This window comes from Heptranchias perlo, chromosome 30 (assembly GCF_035084215.1).
Source record: "Heptranchias perlo isolate sHepPer1 chromosome 30, sHepPer1.hap1, whole genome shotgun sequence".
Classification (NCBI taxonomy): Eukaryota; Metazoa; Chordata; class Chondrichthyes; order Hexanchiformes; family Hexanchidae; genus Heptranchias; species Heptranchias perlo.
The window spans coordinates 12,249,859-12,274,354 of record NC_090354.1 but is presented as its reverse complement, the minus strand read 5'-3'; the positions used below and the strand labels follow the sequence as shown (position 1 = coordinate 12,274,354).

Below are 24,496 nucleotides of genomic sequence, written 5' to 3'. Positions count from 1 at the left end.
ACAACATGTTAAATGACATACTCAGAAATGATGTGAGAAAGTACTTCTTCCCACAAGATGGCTAAAACTGAGTATGGTGGTGGAGGCAAACACTGGACTCATTCAAGTGATGGTTGGATGCTTGATTGGGGGCATAGGTTTCTACAGAAGGATGAGCTATGAATGGCTTCCCTCATCTGTACTTTTCTTTTGGTGAAAGATTGGAGAAACTTGAGCTTTTCAACCTTGAGAGGAGACAAGAGGAATATAAGATAGTAAACTGTACAGAAAAAGTAAATGTGGACTTGTACTTCAAACTAAACAATGGCACTAGGGCAAGGAGGCACGGGTTCAAACCGTGAAAAAGCACGCTTCTGTCTGATGTCCAGAAGCTCTTCACATGCTCTTCTTGAGTCCCACATTCCCCCTTGTACATTTTGGTCTTCAGACTCTGGCCTTTTGTGCATCCACCCTTCCTTTGCACCATAACTGTTACTAGAGCTTACGGCTGCCTCAACCTGACTCTTTGCAATTTCCTTCCTCAACCTATCTGCCTGTCCATCTCCCTCACTTCTTTTAAGACCCTATTTAAAACCCACCTCTTTGACAAACCACCCTCTTAATGCCTCCTTTGCAACCATTTTTGTCAGATTACATTTCTGTGCAGCACCTTGGGGTGTTTTTCTACATTAAAGGAGCGATATAAATGCAAGTTGTTGATGTTGAAATGCTGTGGGATTTTTCACTAAAATTGCTATATAAATACAAGTTTTTATTGCTTATATTTGTAGGAGGGCGAAATTGTTATTTTTAAGAATATACAATGAGTTGGGTGAGGAATTGTAATGGTAGCTGCAACTCTTGAGAATATTTTTCCTTGAAATGTGATTGAGTAGAATTTTTGTTTTGGTGGAATGTGATTGGGGTGAAAATTAAATGGTCTTGCACAATATGATCGATGAATAACAAAAGTACAGAATACAAAATCAGGGGGAAAAGAAAGAAAAAATAAGGAAGAATACACTGAACCAAAGAAAATTGACTAATTCATTATGGGCATTTCACAGATAATGTTTTTCCAGTAGGACATATGTGGATTATATATTACTTTTTAAAAATAGTTATCCCGTTTAATACAGCACAAAAACAATTGTTAAAACTCCACGTATTCTGCCCTCACTGAATGTTACAAAAACGAATGATGCAACCAGTCACTGGAGCGCGTGCGCGTTTGCGTCTGTCCCACGCGCCGCTCCCTACTAAGATCTGCGCATGCGCCGGGAGGAAGCAGCTCCAGAGTGAAGGAGGAAAGTGTCAACTTTATAAATTTGTTTTCTTTAATATTTAATTTAACGCTTCGGCGCAATGGCGTTTCAGTGTCAAAAGCAATGCTACATGAAGGAGGTAGGAATACGGAAACAAACCAGAGAGGGCCAGCACTGGGGAAGTAAATGGCCATTTAAAGACGTGTTTCTTACCTGGAAGGGGATCTTAATCATTTCAGAGACATGGAGTATTTAACTAGAATGGGAGAGCACAGGTCTGGGGGGAGTCGTGTGCCTTTTGTACAGCAAGTGCATGCAGTAGCTCAGTTATTGTCTTTCCTTCCTGTAATTTGCTCGCCTTCTCTCTCTCTTCCCCCAAGGCTGTTTCCACAGATGTCACCTTGTCACTTTTACTGATCCTAGCTATTTATTTCCAGGTTTTTTTAAAAAAAAATCTAAATTCAAAAACTGCCATGGTGGGATTTGAACTCGCATTCTCCAGATTACTAATCCAGTAACAATGCCACCTTGTCCATCTAGCCATTCTGCATCGGAAAGACTGAGAGTGTTGGTAGGCTATTTGACTGTGGTGGGTTTCACAGATGACCATGATTCTGCCCCTACTTGATGCTCTCACATTTCTAGCAGGGGTCATTGGATAACGGTCAGGTAAAGGAACCCTAGCTGATTTTTTTGTTTCTCCTTTCCTAGCTCAAGGGCACTGAGATCAGCATAAATGTTTATTCTAAGATGCTATTTTCACTCTCCAGTACCAGTGAAACATAGTATGTGTCTTTGCAAGTTAGAGCAGCTGGTATACACGTGAGTGTATTTTATTTTGTTGGCCCCATAGGCCGTACCGGCTGGCTGGTACTGTGCAGAAACTGGCCGATTTTCCGCTGCACCAAACATAATGATTCAGGTCTCCCGACTGTGGCCTTGGGCGCGCTGCCAATATCAGGTCCATTTTAGGGCCGACTTGAAAAACTCCCCCATCATGCCACTGATGGAACTCCCTCTTTAAAGTGTTGCCATACCTGTTGGTCTCTTGAAGGGGGGGGGGGGAAGAGGCAGGTTGATATTTGGGTCATAGAACCTTCATCAGACCACAGTACTGGTGGGGTCTGAGCCCATATTGTGGTCTTGTTCTTTTTCTCCTTTCATGTTTGGTGGACCCATCGTGTTTCGTTTTCATTTTCTATTTTTAATTTCAGATCTGCTGCTTCTGAAGCTTTTCTCCTCTTTGTTACTTTATTACTTATGCTTTTGCTGTACATGGACTTCTCCTGTGTCTTTTCACCCCCTCACTGCCCATTTACACCTTTTTTTGTAATTAAAATAGAAAAAGCTGGAAAACATTCAGTAGAAGGTAACATCTGTGGAGAGAGAGAAACAGAGTTAATGTTTCAGGTCAATGACCTTTCATCAGAACTCTATACTTTTTTGTTCTTACTGTATTATCTCACTGACAATCTCATATCAGCTTGCAGACCATTTACCATATTAACTTCCTCTCTGTGAATGGTGCATCTGGTGGTTCTCTCCGCCTCCCTCTCCTCATCCTTGTTTTTCTCTCTCTTTTTCCAACCTTACTAAAATGCCTGTTTATCTCTTAGTCGATAGTCCGATGAACTGTACTCACCCGAAATGTCATAACCTGTCTTTTTACAGATGGTGAATTTTTCATATTTATTTCAGATTTCTAGCATGTGCAGTTTTTTCCTTTTTTATTTCATTAATAACTTTTTAATGTGTGTTTTCGTATTCTGATATGGTGACATACTCTCGCTGTTACTTCTCTGTATTTCTTGCTGTTTGTGTTTTATTTTCACAATGCTTTTCATTCCAGTTTGAGACCTCGGTGGTATCATGTATTCCAGCAGAGTTAAAAGTCGCTGTTAATGGGAAAAAGGAAGTTCTGAAAGGTTTCAACGTGATCCTTGAGGACACCTTACTGTTTCCAGAGGGAGGTGGACAGGTCAGAATGGTTTGTTTCTCAAAGAGCTGATGGTTTAAGGTGAATTGACTGCGTAGTGATGTATATGAACATACAAACAATGACGAACAGAAAAAGACTCTCTGGTCCATCCAGCCTATCCCACACAAGTGTGCAACTATAAATTGTACATCATAATATATAGACTCTGGGCCCCCAACTCCCTCTCCTGGGAGAGGCGAGAAACCAGATTAAAAACCCAGGCCATTTTGGGAGAAAAAATCTGGGAAATTCCTCTTTGACCCCCCCACTTAGGTGATCAAAACTAGTCCAGGAGATCACTCTCTGGCCCTGATAATGTCACGCAGTGCCTACCTTTTGTACAATGTGAAAATGGCAGTTTAACGAGTCAGATCAGTGATTTTAAAGTAGCAAGAGCTACTGCTACCTGCCTGCCTGCGGTTGGGGAGGGCTCAAACTCATTTTGAAGTCTACAGTGCAGCAGTGTGACTCCAGTCTCATCATGTTTGCGTGATGATACAAAGCTAGATGGGAAAGTTAACTGAGGAGGACGCAAAGAGGCTGCAAAGGGATATAGACGGGTTAAGAGAGTGGGCGAGAAGGTAGATGGAGTATAATGTGGGGAAATGTGAAATTATCCACTTTGGTAGGAAGAATAGAAAAGCAGAATATTTTTTGAAAGGTGAGAGACTAAGAAATGTTGGCAGTCAGAGGAGTTTGGGTGTCCCTGTACACGAATCACAAAAAGTTAACATACAGGTACAGCAAGCAGTTTGGAAGGCAAAGGGGTTGGAGTAGAAGAGTAAGGAGGTCTTGCTGCAATTATATAGGGCTCTGGTGAGACAACACCTGGAGTACCGCTTTGGTGTCCTTGCCTAAAGGAAGGACATACTTGCCTTAGAGGTGGTGCAACAAAGGTTCACTGGATTGATTCCTGGGATGAGAGGGTTGTCCTATGAGGAGAGATTGTGTAGAATGACCCTATATTCTCTGGAGTTTAAAAGAATGAAAGGTGATCTCATTGAAATGTACAAAATTCTTAAAGGGTTTGACAGGGTAGATGCTGAGAGACTGTTTCCCCTGGCTGTAGGGTCTAAAACTAGGGGTCATAGTCTCAAGATAAGGGGTCGGCCATTTAGGACCGTGATGAGGAAAAATTTCTTCCCTCAAAGGGTTGTGAATCTTTGGAATTCTCTACCCCAGAGGGCTGTGGATGCTCAGTCATTGAGTATATTCAAGACTGAGATCGATAGATTTTTGGACACTAAGGGAATCAAGGGATATTGGGATAGGGTGGGAAAGTGGACTTGAGGTAGAAGACCAGCTATGATCTTATTGAATGGCGGAGCAAGCTCAAGGGGCTGTATGGCCTACTCCTGTTCCTATTTCTTACGTTCTTATAGAGGGTGTTGGATGAATGCTCAATGTTGTAGCTTAGCAACAAATTATCTTAAACACTTTTTGTACCTATGACCCTGTTTGTTCAGTAAATGTTTGTCCTTGTGTTTTCATTTTCACTTTTAGTAATTCCCTTTGAATGATGGGCATACAAACGTGCTTGTGTCATCACTTTGATGTCCACAGTATACGCACCTCCTGGCACCTTGAACTAACTTTGTAATTGCTGAAAAATTAAAAGGGTCTACATGACTACTGCGGTCTTGAATATAGACCAGTCTCAGATCAGTACGTGCAGTGTTAATTAAAGTCTTAAAATAAAGTGGCAGAGAGGCTAAGTCAGATATTGAGGCTAAGTGGGCCAGGAATTTGACATGGCGCCACTCTCGAGCAGATATTCAGCTTGGGTAGTAATTGGTTTGGAACCTGGTGTAGAGGTGAATTTTATTTAAGGGGGAAAAAAGTAATCATAAAAGCAGCAACAGAAAAACTGGCTACCACGAGCTGTTGTGAGGATCTGATTGATCTAGCATGAACCAATTTTGCCTTTTATTGATGCCACATGGACCAATTGACAATGCTAGAGTTCACTACAGTATTAACACAACTTCTAATGATGTAGATAGAATAGCTTGATAAAACTTTAACTTGTATTTGGTGTTTGAAGCATTTTCAATTTTATTATTGGTGGAATTGAAGCTTTGCTTGTGCTCAGAAAACAATGAAAACATTTTTTTGAAAGCTTCATACAATTTATTTCTTAAAGCCAGATGACCGTGGGTTCATAAATGACATCGCTGTGATAAGAGTGACACGACAGGGCCCCGAGGCGATTCACTTTGTGCAGTCACCCTTGGAGCCTTTGTCTAAGGTTCAGCTGAAGATTGACTGGGAAAGACGATTTGATCACATGCAGCAGCATTCAGGTACTCAGTTAACCCTTTCAGTGCAGCCTTTTAGGTGCGCTAGGCTTTCGAAAATAAACCTTTCATTTGATCACTTCTAAGCAGAGAGGAGCATCTCCCCGCTACACAGATTGCTTTTTTCCCCAAAAGAGAAGTTCATTTGCACTAATCCGTAATGACCATAGTGATAAAGCATCAAATACTGAACCTTCAACAGGGAATTTACAGTCCAATTCTAGTCTGACACTCCACTGCTAGATACACTGCGCTGCCTAGGACACACAAATGTAGAAATTTGTCTGCTCAAATGACTTACTGAGAAAAGTAGCATTTTTGATGTGCATTATTTTGGCCGAATGAAAAAGTGCATGACCCTGAAAATTTGCCACTGTTCAGGCTGACTCCTGCCATAACTTCAGGAGGAATCTGCAGGAATGGCTCTAGCTATGCTGAGTCCGGGCTTGTGTTGAGGTTTCTGGGATGGCCTGTGTGGGCAGAGCCTCTGCCCACCCCTTTAAGACACCGTCAATGTAAAGGGGTGGTGGAGACTGCAAACATTGGAGTTCCCGAGTCTCAAGCTACCTTTGGGACCCCGCCTGTTTGTTTGGCTTAGGTACCCACCGACGGTTGTGGGGCCCATCAAGGGTGGAGGCCGGGATCATGGCTATGACCCCTAAAGATTTGGCCAGCTAGGTTTTTTTCTTTAAAGTAGCCTCCAGCTTGCTAAGGGCATTGAAATCACAGAACCACCCACCGACCCTGTGAACTTTGACATAGTCTGCAGTGGAGGTCTGGTGCAGGCACGTCTCAGCAGTTATGCCAAGAAGCTTTTACCCTGCGGATTTTGGGGCCTGTTTCTTTTTGAGTATTATTAAATGCCTGATACCTTTTGATTACTGAACAAGCTTTTCACTTTCCAAAATGTTTTAAAATTTTGGGTTTATCACTTTTGCATTAAATTATGATTAGCACATTTTTTATTTTTAGAATAAATGTGCATCTTTTGTTGCATTTTGTTTCAGGACAACATTTAATTACAGCCATAGCAGATTTGATGTTTGGTTTCAAAACTGCCTCATGGTAAGCATAGAATAAGTAAAGTTGCGAATATATACAGAACCATTTCCTGATTATACTTAATTTTTTCCTCCAGTTTATATTGTTGAATAATCATGTAACATATGTTCATTTAATGAGGAAAGGCCATTAAGCCTACTCTATCCAGAGCCAATGTCTGATTATTCTATCATGGGCTGCCCTCCCACGTCACTTGTTGATCCCCTATTTTAAGGAACACTATGTTCCCTCTCCACCTCTCCTGGATAAAATCAAACCATGCCGTTAATATCTTTATAAACCTCAATTTCCCTCCCCCCCCCCCCCCCCCCCCCCCCACTTTCAACAGATATCAATCCAGCTCCCCTTTTAAAGGTGTCAAGTTGATTTTTGAACCAACTCCCTCCTCAATAACTTTGACTCAAATGTCCACTATTCTAGGAGTGGTTATTTTTTTTTTCTATTCTCCAATCTTGGTTATGAATTGTGTCCTCCAGTCTTGTGCTCAATGTCCAAGCTAAATAGCTTATTTACTTCAACCTTATTGATACCTTTCATTATTTATGGACCTGAATCATGCCTCCCCTCTCCTGAGAAAAATAACTTTAATCATTCAAGCTATTTTCCACAGCCTAGTACCCTAAGGACTGGAACCATCCTAGTCAGTCTTTTCAGAACATGAATTTTTTGTTTACCAGTCTTGCTGAAATTGTGAGCAATGTTATGTTTTGTGGGATATAAAACAAAATCCCATCTGTTTTCTAGTGGTAATACTGTCCCAGCCTCCCATAGTGCAGCAAAGGTACAGATAAAGGGAGCTCTATTTTGAGAGGCTGGTGGTAGAAGGGCTTAGGAAAACAAACCTTAAATTTCCGGGCTTGAATCCAGCTCAGACTGATGGGATCAAAGGTTTCTCTCTCTATTGGTTATTAGGGTGCTGGTTGAGATGAGACTGGAAGGGCTTTTCACCTCACCAGCAGAATACCCAATCTGCAAGTGCTGGATGTGGACACCAGGTTCAAAAGGAGAAATTGTCCCATTTCCCACCACTGATATTCATCAGCTTGATGAGAACAAATTCACTGGAGTATTTTTTTTAAAAGAGAAACTCCCCACAAACTAGCCAGCACATGGTTCAAAGCACCAGGAAATTTTTTTTTCTTTGAGAAAGCTATTGAAATTTGCAATTTAAAATAAAAAGGGTTGGTTTTTGCTTTGGGATAGAATCCCCACTATTCTACAAGTGATATAATTCTGCAATGTATTGTGAATTAACAGTAATACCAAAATCACAAATGGAAATAAGTGTGATACTGTCATAATATTTACAATATTCTCATTCTTTCAGCTGAGTTGATATAGCCCTGGCCTTATGCCGTAACCTTGTTTTTAAAACCTTCCCTTCCCCACCCATCCCAAAAAAGGCTCTTCCTGTTATGCAGTACAGAGCTGCATGGTAAAACCTGTCAGCTGTACTGATGGCTGTAAGGGAAAAAATGACTTTGGTAAAGGAAGATAAGATCTCAAATGGGAAGGCTTATCAATGAACAACAACCAAAAGACTTGTCTTAAACGTTCATGGTGTATGGTGTTAATCTGCATCCTTGAAGATGTTACAGCCATCTGTTTTCCAGAATATTTACTGATTAAGGATGAGTTTTGTCTTGCCGATGTGTTCACAAATATTGTACATACGAAAATGACAGGCAAGAAAAGTGACAGGCAAGACAGGCTGGTCCATCAAGCCTGCCCCAACGCTCATGATAGCTGGAGCATCATGACTATATAATTCCCACTCCTGCAGCCATGTAATCTCCTGGGATGGGGAAAAACTCAGGGCCAATAAGGGGGGGAAAAAAATCTGGAAAATTCCTCTCCAATTCCCTCAGATGATCAAAACCAGTTCAGGAGATCACATGGACCATGCGTTCGTTATCTGTTAATCCACATACCTCCAAATGATGCATCCTCTGCCCCAGTCAAGAACTGGTCCAGGTTCTCCATGGTAATATAAATTTATTTAGCAAAATAAAATACCCCAGTAGCTTAGGGGAAGACAACAAAATGTAATTCATTTTCTAATGTTGGAAGCCGTGCTGGAACAGATCTGTAATTTGGGACCATTAATGTTGTTTTGCAGGGAGCTGGGTCGGCAGCGTAGTTTCATTGAACTGGACACGCCTTCTATGACTGGTGAGCAGGTTAAAGCTCTGGAGATAGCAATAAATGAGAAAATCAGGGAGCACATTCCTGTCAATGTACGAGTTGTATCTGTGGATGATCCAGAGGTAGAAAAGGTAAATGATGATCGAGAAAGATTTTGTTTTCAGAATTGATACTTAGCTTGCCTGCCCCACACCCCCTCCAGTTTTGTCCCTGCTGTCCTGAGTGCACTGACTCATAACTGGGTTTTGGTTCCATGGGATGCTAGTACCTAGCCTAAGTGGCATCCTTTATGTGCAATGCGAGCCTAGGCACTGAGTGTTGGCAGGCTATTGTTTAGAGCATCACAGCCAAGCTCAATCCTGTCCTCACCTGGACTTTTCAACAAAGGTCACTAGCTGACAATCAGGAATAGAAACCTTGGCTGATTTTTCTCTTCCCCTTGCCTAGCCCATGGATGCTGCAGCCAACCGCAGTGCCTCAATTATTGCCCTGGCTCAGAATTGCAATCTCACCACAGAGTGGAAATTGAACCTGCGACCTTCTGGTCTGTATGGCTTAGTGCTACTTTAGAGGAGCTTCAGGTCAGTAACAATTAAGGAAGATTTACTTTTCTTGAGAAGATCCTTGGTGACTAAAGTGTATACAGTGTATATGGTACTAACTAAAACTAGATCGATTTGGAAGTGTAAATGAATAACGAGCAGCTATGGTCAATGAATGATTGAATTTATTATTGGTCAGGGCACACCCATATTAAATAGCATTTGTCATTAAAACACAATGAGCTGCACTACTCAATGCACCATGTCATTTAGAATCAGGAAGGTGGTGTAAATCCGCAGTACTTTTAGAATTTAAGTAGCGTTCCTAAAAGGAAAGTTCACTATTGAGAAGCACAATGGCAGAAGACAACTTTAGTCAATTAAATCTAGATTAACGGTTGCGTTAGAGTGTGTAATGCAGGCTCAGGTTACATCTTAAACTGGGGGACCAAGTCCAAGGAACTTACGCACACCACCTGAAACCCAAGATTGTATTACAGCTCTTCACTGACTCCAGCTTGGTTGTTCTTTTAAGATTAGTTTATTTTTTTGTACTAACATGAGATACTGTGCAGCAGAGTCTGTTATCATCTTGCTGAGATGTTGCTAGTTACTATGTCGGATGACAGATTTAGGGATACAGCACTGGTTCTGATACAGTTCTTCACTTGGATAGAGGAGCAAAGGGATCTAGAGGTACTGGTGCACAAATCATTAAATGTAGCATCGTGCGTTAATAAGGCCGTAAAAAAGGCAAATCACGCCGTGGGGTTCATTTCTAGAGGGATAGGATTGAAACGCAAAGAAGTTATGTTAAACTTGTATAGAACATAGTTCTGGTCTCCATATTATAGAAAGGATATAGAGGCATTGGAGAGGGTGCAAATAAGATTCACAAGAATGATACCAGAACTGAGAGGATATACTTATCAGTAAAGGCTGAACAGGCTGGGATTCTTTTTTTTTCTCTAGAAAGGAGAAGACTGAGGGGTCTTTACGATAATGAAAGGGTAGATGTGGAGAAAAATTTCCACTTGTAGGGGCGTCCAAAACTAGAAGTCATAAATATAAAATAGTTGTTAATAAATCCAGTAGGGGATTCAGGAGAAACTTCTTTACCCAAAGAGTGGTAAGAATGTGGAACGTGGTACCACAAAGAGTAGTTGAGGCAAATAGCATAGATGCATTTAAGGGGAAACACATGTGGGAGAAAGGAATCGAAGGGTATCCTGATAGCGATGGACGAAACAGGGAGGGAGGAGGCTCGTGTGGCACATAAATGTCGGCATAGACCAGTTGGGCCGAATGGCCTGTTTCTGTGCTGCAGTTTCGATGTAACTCGATTAACTTGTGTCTGGAAGGGTCAGTAATAAAGTAAGGTTTTACTGCAGTGAGACTAGGAAGTTATAAAGAGGAAGGCCTCTGTACTGTAACATTGTTTTGCTGCAGTTGCTACAGCTGTAGCAGAATCATTCTCAGTGTTGTGAAGATGGTAATGTTACAAATACTGCGAACTGGAAATTTCACCTGGGCCTTGGATGTTGAGGATTCCCAGTTACTGTGGACAAATTTTATTTGTGTGAGTGAAATGCATCTTCGGAGTTGCAATTTTCACCCTGCTCTTGTGTTGCTGCGATACACCAGAGTGCACTATGACAACCCTCTCACAGAACAACCTAATAACAATGATGTGTGAGCGATGGGGAGAGAAAACATCAAAAGTTGAAAGCTTTCAGTTTTTTTCAGCGTTTTATAAATCTGAAGCCGTCCTAAGCTAAAGGAGTAGTTTGGGATGAGTTTTTTTTCCTTGCATTTCTAAAGGAGACTGGTGTTTGCGGCAGGGCTGGAGGGGGATGTTTATGATAATGAGCTTGGATATTGTGGCTGGAGTCACTAATACAGCCAGGCCCAGACCATGGCAAATGACCGCCTGTTCTAGGTGCTCGTCATTGGAGACTGGACAGTGAGGGGAAAACTTTCCTGGGCAGTGCTGCGCCAATTATAGCTACAGCAGGAATTACAAATCTACAGTGGGAAGTTAAGGGGAGACAAAATAATTTTTTGTAGTCATAAATAACAGAAAAAGGAGGTAAGGATAACATAGGAATGTAGGCCATTTAGACCCTCGAGCCTGTTCTGCCATTCAGTGAGATCATGGCTGATCTGTGACCTAACTCCATATCCCTTAATACCTTTGGTTAACCAAAATCTATCAATCTCAGATATAAAATTAACAATTGAGCTAGTATCAACTGTCATTTGCAGAAGAGTTCCAAACCTCTAACACCCTTTTTGTGTAGAAGTGTTTCCTAACTTCACTCCTGAAATTCCTGGCTCTAATTCTTAGGCTATATCCCCTAGTCCTAGACTCCCCAACCAGTGGATCTGATTCTCTCTATCTACCCTATCAGTTCCCCTTAATATCTTGAAAATTTCAATCAAATCACCCCTTAATTTTCCAAATTCCAGGGAATACAGCCCTAGTTTGTGTAATCTCTCCTCGTAATTTAACCCTTGGAGTCCAAGTATCATTCTAGTAAATCTATGCTGCACTCCCTCCAAGGCCAGTATATCCTTCCTAAGGTGCAGTACCCAGAACTGAACATAGTACTCCAGATGTGGACTAACCAGGGCTTTGTATAGCTGTAGCATAACTTCTACCCCCTTGTATTCTAGTCCTTTTAGATATAAAGGCCTGCATTCCATTAGTCTTTTTGATTATTTACTGTACCTGTCCCTGACATTTTAACGATCTATGTACATGGACCCCTAAGTCTCTGGACCTCCACTGTTTCGAGCTTTTCACCATTTAGAAAGTACTTTAATCTATCCTTTTTAGGTCCAAAGTGGATGACCTCACTTGCCTACATTGAAATCCATTTGCCACAGTTTTGTTCATTCACTTAATCTATTAATATCTCTCTATAATTTTATGCTTCCATCTACACTGCTTACAATGCTACCTATCTTTGTGTCATCAGCAAACTTGGATATGTGGCTCCCTATCCCGTCATCTAAGTCGTTAATAAATGCAGTGAATAGTTGAGTCCCCAGGACACATCACTGTGGGACATCACTAGTCATATCCTGCCAATTGGTGTATCTGCCCATTATCCCTACTTGCCGTCTCCTGCCGCTCAGTCAGTTTCCTGACCGTGTCAATTTGCCCTCAATTCCATGAGCTTCGACTTTAGCTAACAGTCTCTTTTAATAAACAAATTATTTGCAGCTTAAGCAAGTACTGCAAATTCACAGTGGGAGATAAAACATTTTTTATAATGTAAATAAGATGAAAGAGCACAGTTACTTGTATCTTAAGCGGGTTTTGTGAAGTAGTAGATAAATAGTATTATAAAATATCTGTGAGGCATGTATCTTTCAGTTTCAATAAGTTGGATAATATTTTTACCTTTTGTCAGTCATGTGAAATGTTGCTTCAGTAAATTTTCGGTACTACAGAAAAAACTGAAATGCTTTCGTACTTTGGCTGCATATCAAACATCAGAAACTGTGCTCCAAGTTCCACTATACCAGTGTGCAATGCTATAGGAGATCTATTGTATTAAAAATGATGCAGAACATTTCATTGGTATTTTTTATTGCTGCCAGTAGTAAATGTTTGCTCCGTAGGTGAGAAGTCGGGGTTTACCAGATGATCATGCGGGCCCAGTCCGAATTATCGACATTGTAGGAATTGATGCAAATATGTGTTGTGGAACACACGTATCGAATCTCAGTCACCTCCAGGTAAGAGTATGTCAACGTCCATTAAAGAGCAGTGCCGAAAGTTTCCATTTGCTCTCAGTAAATTATGGAGTAGCAATTTACTTTATTTCTTGGAGACAGGAAGGAGCAAATTAATGTGGATGTGCTTGTGCCTTTAAAGTTCAGTTACTTTGATGTAATTTCACACTGGGTAATGAGAAATTTTCTTCACAGTAAGATGCATGGTTCTAGTGTCAGGGATTCGCAACTTACTACCGTTGTGCTATCTTATCAACAGAAAATGTAACTTTCATGAACAGCCTAGTAACCCAGCTACAAATTTTAGTACCAGGGGTTTACCTTCACAGGTGGTCAGTGGCACATTGATGTTTCTGTGACTTCTGCACCTCAGCTCTGTGAAACTATGTACTGGGACTTGGCTCTGATTTAGGACCAGTACACTACTGATCCCATAATACCAATGATCACTTGTTCACTGTTCTTTTCTAAAATCATTACTGATTTTCTGTATATACTGACAATGCCACGTTCCAACTACACTAATTGCTCAACACTCAAGCCTCGAGTGGGCAGCCTGAATAACAACTCAATAACTTGAATTTAACTTGCCATCCAGTGAGCCAAAGCTTCTCATTCTGACACATCCTTTTTCTCCTCAAAATATGTTTAATTTCCCCTCATATTAAATGAAATAAATGTTATTTTATCTACAAACCTATAAGCTAATTTGAGCACAAACTAGACAATTGCAAAATTTTCAATATATTATAGATATATAACAATTTTTTTTGTTTACTAGATGCTGAGCTATTTATTTAGGCCTTTCCCATATTGCTTATGACTAAGTTTAGCGTAACACCACAGCGTTGTTACATAATCCTCAATCACCCTCCCTCCAGAGTCAGTGATACTTTCAACATATGAAGATCGGCAGAATAGTTTTTTGCTGTGGATCTGATTGTAGCCCTGATAATCTGTGTGTCTTGGTTTATTATTCAGGCCATTAAAATTTTAGGGACAGAAAAAGGGAAGAAGAGCAAAACAAACTTGATTTTCCTGGCTGGGAACAGAGTACTAAAATATGCAGAGAAAAGCTATACAGTGGAAAAGGCTCTAACGTCGCTTCTCAAGTAAGTGGACTGGTCTATTTATGGAATCGTACCCATTTCTAAGGAAATTAATACAATTATTAAACATCAATGGGATAAAAATACATTGTCTCTGAAATATAATAATGTTAAACTTTAATAAACCCTCGACAATTTATATACTAACATTACAGTATTGGGGTGTGAATCTATGGCTGTAGCTTATGGCTTATTAATGAGGACAGATAACCAGGCTGAGCAGCTTTGATTCATTTTGCTGAAGGTGAGAAAGCTGGGGCAGTCTTAAGTTCTGAGGATATCTAGAGCTGCTTTTATATCACTGGGTAGGTCTCAGGAGAGCGATCTAGGTGGGTAGCTCTTTGGTGTTTACGTTCCAGTAACGTGGATTGCAGCGTGTAAAGCATGCACAGCCTGGCCGTGATGTTTTGGCCAAGCAGCAGCAGTCAGGAAGACTTTTTTTTATGAACGGGGTCTTCCAGGCCGTAGGTCCTTACAAAGCTGCCAAGTTAGGTAGCAGTTGGCATTGACTGCAAAACCCAGGAAACCTGCGTGTCAGGAATTGTTGGAACAAAAGCAGTACAATGCTGGAACAGGCTCAAGATCCACTTTACAAAAGTATCTTAAGTAGTATTTTTTCTAAGGACTGTTGCGGGGGGGGGGCTGCAGAAATTCAATCCAACTATGGTCAACTCTTCTCTGTCTTGACAGAATGTAGCAAGAATGTCTTATGCTGTTCAAAATATTGATGTATAACGTTGAATAGATTTTAAAAAAAAATTTCTGTAGATTGATGCCTGTTTATAAATGAGCTTTGAATTGTGTTCACTTAATTTTACAGGAATGGGCCAGAGGAACATGTTGAAGTTGTGGACAAGCTACAAAAGTCAGTCAAATTGCTACAGAAGGTATTACCAAAAATTCAGTCTGATTGTACGTTGCCAATTAAGAACATTAGTTTATTACTATATAATATAAATAATGTCGAGATAACTACAGTGCAAATGTTCTTTAAGGAACCTGTTGGGGAGAAAAAAATAGCCTGATAAGAGAGATTAGCAGTAGTGCTCTGTCAGAAAATTACATTGAATCCATTTTTGAACTGTAGGAATAGTTTACATCTAGAATTTTAAGATGTGTAAAGTACAGAGACTTGAGCACAAAAATCTCGGCTGACAGTGCAGTACCGAGGGAGAGCTGCACTGTCGGGAGATGTTAAACTGAGGCCCCGTCTGCCCTCTCATGTGGACGTAAAAGATCCCATGGCACTATTTCAATGAAGAGCATTGGAGTTCTTCCTGGTGTCCTGGTCAATATTTCTCCCTCAATCAACATCAAAAACAGATGATCTGGTCATTACCTCAATGCTGTTTGTGGGTTCTTGTTGGCAAGTTGGCTGCTGCTTTTCCTACATTACAACAGTGACTACACTTCAAGAGTACTTCATTGGCTGTAAAGCACTTTGGGACGTCCTGAGGTCGTGAAAGGCGCCGTATAAATGCAAGTCCTTTTTTATATGAGAATCCGATTGCAAAAGACAACAGGCTGAAGATTAGCATTTCTTTATCTGTTATTTTAGCAGAGTGGTTAATGCCTGCATTAAAATAGTGGACAGAAGAATATTACATGAACACTTTAAGCATTTGTATGCTAATATCGCCAACAGTAACTTCCAGGCTAATACTTCAAATTTCACATATACAGTGAGTTCAGCAGTAAAGGGATTCACTGAGTGAGTGGAAATGCTTCTTATGTTACTGCAACATAATGAATGGGTTTACGATTTTGTTCCTCATGGTGCACAAAAGAAAGCTTCCCCCAAATGTACTTTTTCAGTTGGTTATGACTGAATTAGCACCAGTTTTGAATAGATTGAGAAGATTTATTGAAAAGGGAATTATAGAAGTTACAACATGGAAACAGGCCCTTCGGCCCAACATGTCCATGTCGCCCAGTTTATACCACTAAGCTAGTCCCAGTTGCCTGCACTTGGCCCATATCCCTCTATACCCATCTTACCCATGTAACTGTCCAAATGCTTTTTAAAAGACAAAATTGTACCCGCCTCTACTACTGCCTCTGGCAGCTCGTTCCAGACACTCACCACCCTTTGAGTGAAAAAATTGCCCCTCTGGACCCTTTTGTATCTCTCCCCTCTCACCTTAAATCTATGCCCCCTCGTTATAGACTCCCCTACCTTTGGGAAAAGATTTTGACTATCGACCTTATCTATGCCCCTCATTATTTTATAGACTTCTATAAGATCACCCCGAAACCTCCTACTCTCCAGGGAAAAAAGTCCCAGTCTGTCTAACCTCTCCCTGTAAGTCAAACCATCAAGTCCCGGTAGCATCCTAGTAAATCTTTTCTGCACTCTTTCTAGTTTAATAATATCCTTTCTATAATAGGGTGACCAGAACTGTACACAGTACTCCAAGTGTGGCCTCACCAATGCCCTGTACAACTTCAACAAGACATCCCAACTCCTGCATTCAATGTTCTGACCAATGAAACCAAGCATGCCGAATGCCTTCTTCACCACCCTATCCACCTGTGACTCCACTTTCAAGGAGCTATGAATCTGTACTCCTAGATCTCTTTGTTCTATAACTCTCCCCAACGCCCTACCATTAACGGAGTAGGTCCTGGCCCGATTCGATCTACCAAAATGCATCACCTCACATTTATCTAAATTAAACTCCATCTGCCATTCATCGGCCCACTGGCCCAATTGATCAAGATCCCGTTGCAATCCTAGATAACCTTCTTCACTGTCCACAATGCCACCAATCTTGGTGTCATCTGCAAACTTACTAACCATGCCTCCTAAATTCTCATCCAAATCATTAATATAAATAACAAATAACAGCGGACCCAGCACCGATCCCTGAGGCACACCGCTGGACACAGGCATCCAGTTTGAAAAACAACCCTCTACAACCACCCTGTTGCTTGGAAAGATGTATTGTTCTGTGAAAACATTGCCTTTGCCCTTGTTAACGTCACATCTGAGCCCTTCTGTTTCAACTGCAAACAATATCCCATTTCCATCCATTTCTGTGGAAGTGTCATACATTTTGTTTTCAAACACTAAATCTTTGGTAGCAGAGTTACGGGCGACTGATTGATTTGCAAATGATGAATGATTATTAAAGTTTATGCCATCATTTCCACCTTTTTCTGTTCTGTTACAAACAATTTTAACACATATGCTTAAGATTTAACAAATTCATACTCCTGGTGTGAGATTCACATGCTGAGAGTATATTGGGAATTTGGGAGCAGAGGTCAATAGGACCTTCAGGATTTTGCAGCCATTTACAATTAATGGACAGGTATATCAAGAGGCCTGCTGTCTTCTGCTGCGGAAATCCCAACGTACGCTCCCTGCACATGTGACTGCACCAGGTGCATGAATTTGTAAATCTACCCTAAAATCATATTTAGGGTTTTAGATTGGACTTTCTAAAGCTGTCACCACTGCTGTATATATCTATTTTATTTTGTTGGGAGAAATTCAAACCTTGGGAGGAACTTTCACACAATATTTTTTTTTCTCTCTGTGCTCTAAAGAACAATCTAAACTTGCTCAGGGATTTGGCTCTGTTGACAGCAAAAAGCTTTAAGAGTGATCCAAACAAGGGCAAGATATTTGTCTTGCATAGGTGAGTAACTTGATATTCTGCCAATATTGTTTGCATATACAGTAAAGATGATTGTTGTTTAGAACGCAGCTCATGAGTTCTTTCATTGAATACAATGGCAGCTTATGCAGGTCACAATCTTGCTTTTTTTTTAGTATGCCATGTACCATGTACTAAAAGGGATGCAGGTCACATAACATGCACATCCTTACTTGCAATTGGAGGATGCAGGTGTGGGGAAGGCAGAGTTTACATGCTGTGCAAATAGGGAGTATTTTTGCACTTTGTTAGATCATTTTGAAATAACATCAAAAGTGGAAATAGTTGCCAGGCTGCCTTTTGGGAAACAAGTCAGATTCAGGAATGGTAGCAATTAGAGATAGTGTGGGATTTGGAGAGCATTGAAGGCAGAGGCAAGGGAGTTGTTGAACAGGTTGGCAGAAGGGTGGAAGGCCAGAGGAGAGGAAGTTGGGAGTTACGGATACTTTTTCCAGGGGCAGAGGGTAATTGTAGAGGGGGTTGAAGGAGGCAAGGAACATAGATGTTAAGGGAAATGAGAAAGTGATCAGAGATGGTTTTGCTGAATGTGGTGATCTCCAGAGGTGGTACGATCTCAAGCAGACCTCTTGAGACGATAAGTGCAAGGAGTGGGCGTGGATGGAGAACTTTACATGGAGGGTAATGTTGAGTGAACGACAGGAGTGCAGAGAGGGAGTAAGGGAAGTGAAGGTTAAAATCAGAGATTGAGGAGTCATTTAATATAACGCTAAGTGAGAAGAGTAGCGAAGAAATATTGGTTAGAATGTTTCCAGGGAGCTTAGGAAAGGTAGTAGATAAGAAGGATTTTAAAGGAGAAATGGAAAGGCTGGTGGCAGCTTAGGTGCTGAAGAAGGAGAATGTGTCAGAAGAATAAAGTTCAAGATGTGACTTGGCAATGAAAGTTTAGGCTGAGTGATGTGGTGGAATATATAGCAGGGCAGGATGACCTTAGTAAGAGGAAAGGAGTCACTATCTGCGAGCCAAATTTCAGCAAAAGCTTTTCGTGGACTCCTCTACGATAATATTGTGGATGATGAAAGCATGCATTTTGAAGGCTGATATAGAGTGGATGGGTAATAGGAGTCCTGTGGAAGGAGGGTCAGGGCAGAAGAGAGGGGAACATTGAGCATACTGGGGAGGTTGAGATGCTCTGGCGGACAGGCTTGAGAAAGAAGAATGGGGCAGAGGAGATTTCTGCTTTGGTAGAGCCAGCAGCAGGGACTGAAGGGTGTGGCAGAGGATGCCAAGAGCAGAGCAAAAGGAAACCATGGTTCTATCAAGGAAGGACTCAATCCTATGGTGACAGAGGTAGAAGAGGTCAGCAGAGAAGGAATGATGAGTGGATTGAGGTATGAGGCAGTAGGACGAGAGTAGGAAGTGAGTGATAACAGGATTCAAGAAAATAAGCCGTGGCATAAGAAGAGGAGGAGGGAACAGAGCAGTCAACAAGAAAATTGAAGAAGAAACAATTCCAGGGTGGCAGCCAAAGTGTGCACACAGTGGACACTGAAATGGCTATGGGCTACGCGTACAAACTGGGTGATTTATGCATGAAAATGCAATTCTGTGATAGAGTGCATCGCAGGTGCTCAAAAGTCTACGGCCTGCTGGTGATCAAAGCAAAATGGACAGGTGGTGGTTGAGGAAATCTGAGCCTGGTGGTGGAGAGAGGAAAAGAATCTGTGGTCTGGTTGTGGTTGAAGTGAGTCCAAGCTTAAAGATGGTTGTTGAGAGTCCAGGGCCTGATGGACATCAAGGAATGTCCAGAGCTCAGCTGGCTGGTTGGTTTGAAGTCAGATTTAGGGCCTGACTGGCTGATTGGCTGGAGGTCTGGGCAAAGGTCCAGTTAGCTGGATTTTGTGGTCGGCTGGCTGGAGGTCTGAATCTGTGGCCTGGCTCACTGATTGCTTCTTGTATTTAAATAAGCAGGGTTTCCTTAAGGCAATTTGTGGGGTGGAGTTGGGTAAACTTTCACACCAACTATGTTCGGCTTAAACTGTGTGTCAGCCGTGGCTCAGTGGGTAGCACTTGCGCCTCTGAGTCAGAAGGTCATGGGTTCAAGGCCCATTCCAGAGACTTGAGCACAAAATCTAGGTTAACATTCCAGTGCAGTACTGAGTGAGTGCTGTTTTTCGTTAAACCGAGGCCCCATTTGCCCTCTTAGGTTGACGTAAAAGATCCCATGCCACTATTTCGAAGAACAGCAGGGGAGTTCTCCCTGGTTTTCTGGTCAACGTTTATCCCTCAACCAATATTACTAAAACAGATTATCTGGTCATTATCATATTGCTGTTTGTGGGATCTTGCTATGTGCAAACTGGCTGCCGTGTTTTCTACATTACAACAGTGGCTACACTTCAAAAATACTTCATTGGATGTAAAGCACTTTGGGATGCCCTGATGTGTAAAGCATTATATAAATGCAAGTCTTTCTACCTCTACCTCTATCTCTATCTCTCTCCATATGACTCAAATGGTAGGCAAGATGGGAGGGCATAACTAAGTAGCATAGATTGTTTTGTAAAAAAAAACTTTCCTCCTTTTTTCCTTCTTTCAATTCACCCTCTTTTCAGTCTTCCCTTTCTTTTGCCTTCCCTTCCTCTCTTTTTCAGGATTTTTGTCTGAACCTCTTAAATCCCTTTTTGTCAAGTGCTCATTAATGTAATTCTGCGTTGTGGGCTCAGGCATTGAACAAATGAAACTAGGTTTGTTATATAAGTTATAAAAACAGAAAAAGCTGGAAACAATCAGCAAGTCAGGCAGCATCTGTGGAGAGAGAAACAGAGTTAACGTTTGTTTCGTTATAAGTAAGTTGTGAGTGGCATACGTCTGGAGGATCTTGAGTACGTCAGCAAGTCAGGAACTGAAACTTGTTTCTTAACTGGTTATTACAGTCTGTGGAATTATGGATTTAAAAATTGAGTACAGAGCACTCCGACAGGATCACAGAGAGGTTTCACAAATTCTACATTATATTGAAGTTTTTTTCCTAATAAAATTTATTAAGAGATTTTTAACTAAATACTTTGCAAGCAGGTTTGTTGATGGACTAGAAGTCCTTCTGTCTGTTAGCTCTGAGGGTCCGGTGTTAAATGAGTTTGAATAGCTTCAATCTAGTTCTTAGTGAGCATGGGCCCATAGCGCACAATTTCCCTAATTTGGCACTAAATTAACTGAGTCACTCAGAGAAGTTGTAGAAGGGGGATTTCCACTCTATTACATATAACAACCCTTTCTTTAGAAATGTGTTTACAATTTCATTTCACATAACGCATAGGTGAAATCTCCCAAGATGACTGGTGTGGAAAATGGAAAAGTCATACTGGGTGTCCTGTTCTGAGGTTGGGGTAGATACACATTGTTAGTGTGGTGTAGACAGAGCTTTACTTTGTGTGCTGTACCTGACCAGGAGTGTTTGACACTGATATTGGTGCCTGATGTAATGTTTTGTTCCCAGCACTAACATCCCTAAATTTGGTGAGCACAAAAATTCACACACACAGAAAGTTTAATAAAACTTAGTGGGAGTACTACAGTATTTACAATAAGTGTGGCCAGCTGTCCATCTTCTCATACTGCCATTGTTTTCCATGGGAAATATATTATGTATTATGAATTGACCTTTTAATGTTATGCATATTTCTATTCATCTTGTTTCAGAAAAGATGGCGACAATGAATTTATGAACAGTATAGCAAATGAAATTAGTGCTGAGGTAAGGTGGGCTATCTTTATTAACTAAGTCAATGTAAAATGGAGATTATGAAATCCATTTTTGTTCATTCAACAGATTCTTACTGATGTTTTCATTAGTCCGTCATCCTGGTTCATTACCTGTCTCTTACTCCCACTAATGTTTACCATTCTCTTCATATTGTATTGCTGGGCTCTCAGCCAGTTTGTTTTGTTTTTGCCCCTTTCTTTCTTATTGTGTTTCTACCCATTCAAATCCTCTGCAATTTCTTTTACTCTTCTTCAATGAATAATTCCCACCCTACCCGAATGTGGGTGTTCTCGCTCTCTTGCTACTGTGGAGTCGTTCCTTCTGGGTCTTGTTAACTAGTGGTCTACAGTTTCCTGTGTGACAAGTGCTAATCTAGTTCATTGTACCCCTCTTCTAATGGCATCAAGGGTCAGGAGTGAAATGAGTTTGGCGGTCTCGATTCGTTTGTTATTTTCACAAGTCTACAGCCCAAAACTAGCAGTAATTTGTCAATAATTGGTACTAAATTGGCAGTCGCATTCAGTAAGGCCACAGGATAGCTGGTTTGGAAACTAGTGCTACTCTTGTGTAGTTGAGATCATAGAGCATTGTTGGATCAAACTTGCGGAACTTTTCATCTAATCCAATCTGTACTAAACCTATCTGACCTCTGACTGTTCGGTCAAATGCAAAAGCAGAGCATAGTTACATTCCCCAGTAATGATGCATATCACTTTGGTAAACACAAAAAAATGTAAAACACCTTAAAGATCAGCTGCTGTTTATTGTGTTTCATCCTCAGGTAGTGCTTCTGTTCCTAACAGTTGGTGATGAGAAAGGAGCAGGATTATTCCTGTTAGCAGGTCAAGTGGATGCTGTTGAAGCAATAGGATCAAAGTAAGATTATATTGCCTGGTTTTTGTAACTCTGTTGAGGCAACTTGCGAAATGGCTACTTTATTGCACCGTATATTTTAGAAGTGTATTTTTTCTCACAGTATTGATAGTCTATGTAATTATACTTTAAGTCTCTTCAGAGTGAACATTCTGTAACTGTCACTACTGTGACACTATGGGCATTTAGATTTCAGCACTAGTCGGTCTTAACACTCAAATCCAATACTCATAATGACTTCTATCAAATCCTCCCTGGTTTGGAGGTCGGAAACTTGGTAATAGTAGTATCTCCCTTCATAGAGCAGAAATCTGACTTACTCCTTTTTCCCCCGCAACGTACTTTTGACTAAGTATGTAACAATGCTGATGTTATGGTTGTAGTGGATTTTGCTGGTTCATCCTCCTAGGTGCAGGAAGCTGGGGGGTTAGTGAGAACCAAGGAAACAATAGAGGACATCTAATTATGTTTTTAATAGAATAATCCCATTTCTACCATCTAAGGTGCTACTGTTAAAAAAAAAAGTTGCTTTCTTTTTGTGGCCTGGGTTTCAATTCCACACAAAGTTGGCAGTTACTGATAAGAAATGTGAATGAGGTTTGTCAGTTCTCTGCTGCGTTACTTTAGTATGAGAATTCTAATTCTCCTTTTAAGGGTTGGAAGATAGAAAGTGACGTTCCATTATAGTAGATACCCAACTCCTGGGAAGAGGGTTGAATTTCTGCCTCATCCAATCAGGTTAGCAACTGTGAGAAAGGGAATGGAGCTGAGGGAAGGTAGGGAAAGATTGTTAATGCAAACCAAAAATGTCATCAGACACTGTCTGTCGTAATAAGTAGTGAAATCAGAGATGCAACACATACTGTTTATTCAGCAAAAGCAGTTACTAGAAAATAGCACAGTTTCAATAGACTTGGCAGGAGAAAGTAATTCACCAGCTGACTATTTAATGGATGTTTTGGTTTGGTTTTTGAATGCAGGGTTGCTCAAATCCTTGATGGAAAAGGTGCTGGAAAACGGGGACGTTATCAGGGTAAAGCAAACAAGATGAGCAAACGGCCAGAGGTGGAAGCGCTCCTGCAGCAATACGTGAGCGCACTGGACACAAAAGAGGAATGAACATACAACAAAAACTGATGTAAATCTACATGTACAGTACCTTTACCTTGTCTGAAAAATTTGTCCTCTTACCCATATGCAAAGTGTTCATTTAAATTTAGTCTTATGGTACATTTACACTCCACAACTAAACTTGGGAGTGTGATTTTGGTATCAAGGTCCAAACTGACTCTGAAGGGAAGTGGACTGAGATTACCTCCTCCAGGGGCTCTCATTGCGACGTAGTGTCGTGTCGGGCCGGGCCGGGCCCTGACTCCAGATTCAGGCTGCATTTACACTGTCACTGAGGTTTTAAATGTGAAGTGAAGCTGCTTTGCATCAATGCTACAGTTAGAATGTGAATTCCCCATTAAACAAAGTGTTATACTATTCTGTACTTGGCTTGCAGCACAATAAATACAACATTTCTGTCACTAAAAGTGAAGTTGGAATGTTTTTCAGTTGTAAATGTAAGGGAATTGTGTTCACTATTTTGCATAAATTTTAAAAATATACTCACTGAAATAAGAATTGGTATTATAGTTTAGCATGTTTCACCCAATAATTCTGCATGTCGTTATTTGTTATATGTTAACTACTGCCAAACTATAATTCCAAGTCCAACACTTTTTTATTGCTACCATTAATTGCTGCTCACATTAGTATTTCTAAACATTTAGAATTCTAATTTAAACAGGAACACAATTAAAGGACTGATGAGCAGAATGTGTGTTGACGGTGATACCAACTAGTTGCTTTACCAGCTTTAGACTTCCCCATGAGCAGGCAGGGAAGATTAACTCAGGCAATCAACGAGGGGAAAGGGACGAACAGACCATCAATGCTTCAGTGGGTGGAGAGAGACAGAGTGTCAGGACTCCTGCGTAGAGGCAGCAGCATCGGTACTCAGTGTAACATCTCAGTCTGTCCTGCTGTTTTGCAATGTTTCTTTCAATTTAGCACCCAGTGGACCAATAACACAAAAATATTCTTGAGCGGTTTATAGAAAGATCACTGA

At 40.9% G+C, this 24,496-nt stretch overlaps 1 protein-coding gene across 1 annotated transcript; it reads left to right on the top strand.

Moving 5' to 3' along the window:
- The first annotated feature begins 1,239 nt into the window (after nt 1–1,239).
- On the top strand, nt 1,240–23,918 carry aarsd1 (alanyl-tRNA synthetase domain containing 1). The gene is made up of 12 exons (XM_067968917.1): nt 1,240–1,383; nt 3,094–3,222; nt 5,366–5,525; nt 6,527–6,584; nt 8,701–8,857; nt 12,899–13,015; nt 13,994–14,124; nt 14,942–15,008; nt 17,674–17,765; nt 21,444–21,498; nt 22,289–22,383; nt 23,361–23,918. Exons 1-12 carry the CDS (start codon nt 1,345–1,347, stop codon nt 23,497–23,499), a joined length of 1,239 nt encoding a protein of 412 aa, XP_067825018.1. The 5' UTR covers nt 1,240–1,344; the 3' UTR covers nt 23,500–23,918.
- Nucleotides 23,919–24,496: the final 578 nt, after the last annotated feature.

What these genes read in the sequence shown, in the direction of transcription:
- aarsd1 (XM_067968917.1), top strand. Translation starts at nt 1,345, where the DNA reads ATGGCGTTTCAGTGTCAAAAGCAATGCTACATGAAGGAG. An exon ending in GGTTTCAAAACTGCCTCATG is followed by an intron (nt 6,585 to 8,700) that starts GTAAGCATAGAA and finishes GTTGTTTTGCAG; the next exon opens with GGAGCTGGGTCGGCAGCGTA. An exon ending in GTTGAAGCAATAGGATCAAA is followed by an intron (nt 22,384 to 23,360) that starts GTAAGATTATAT and finishes TTTTGAATGCAG; the next exon opens with GGTTGCTCAAATCCTTGATG.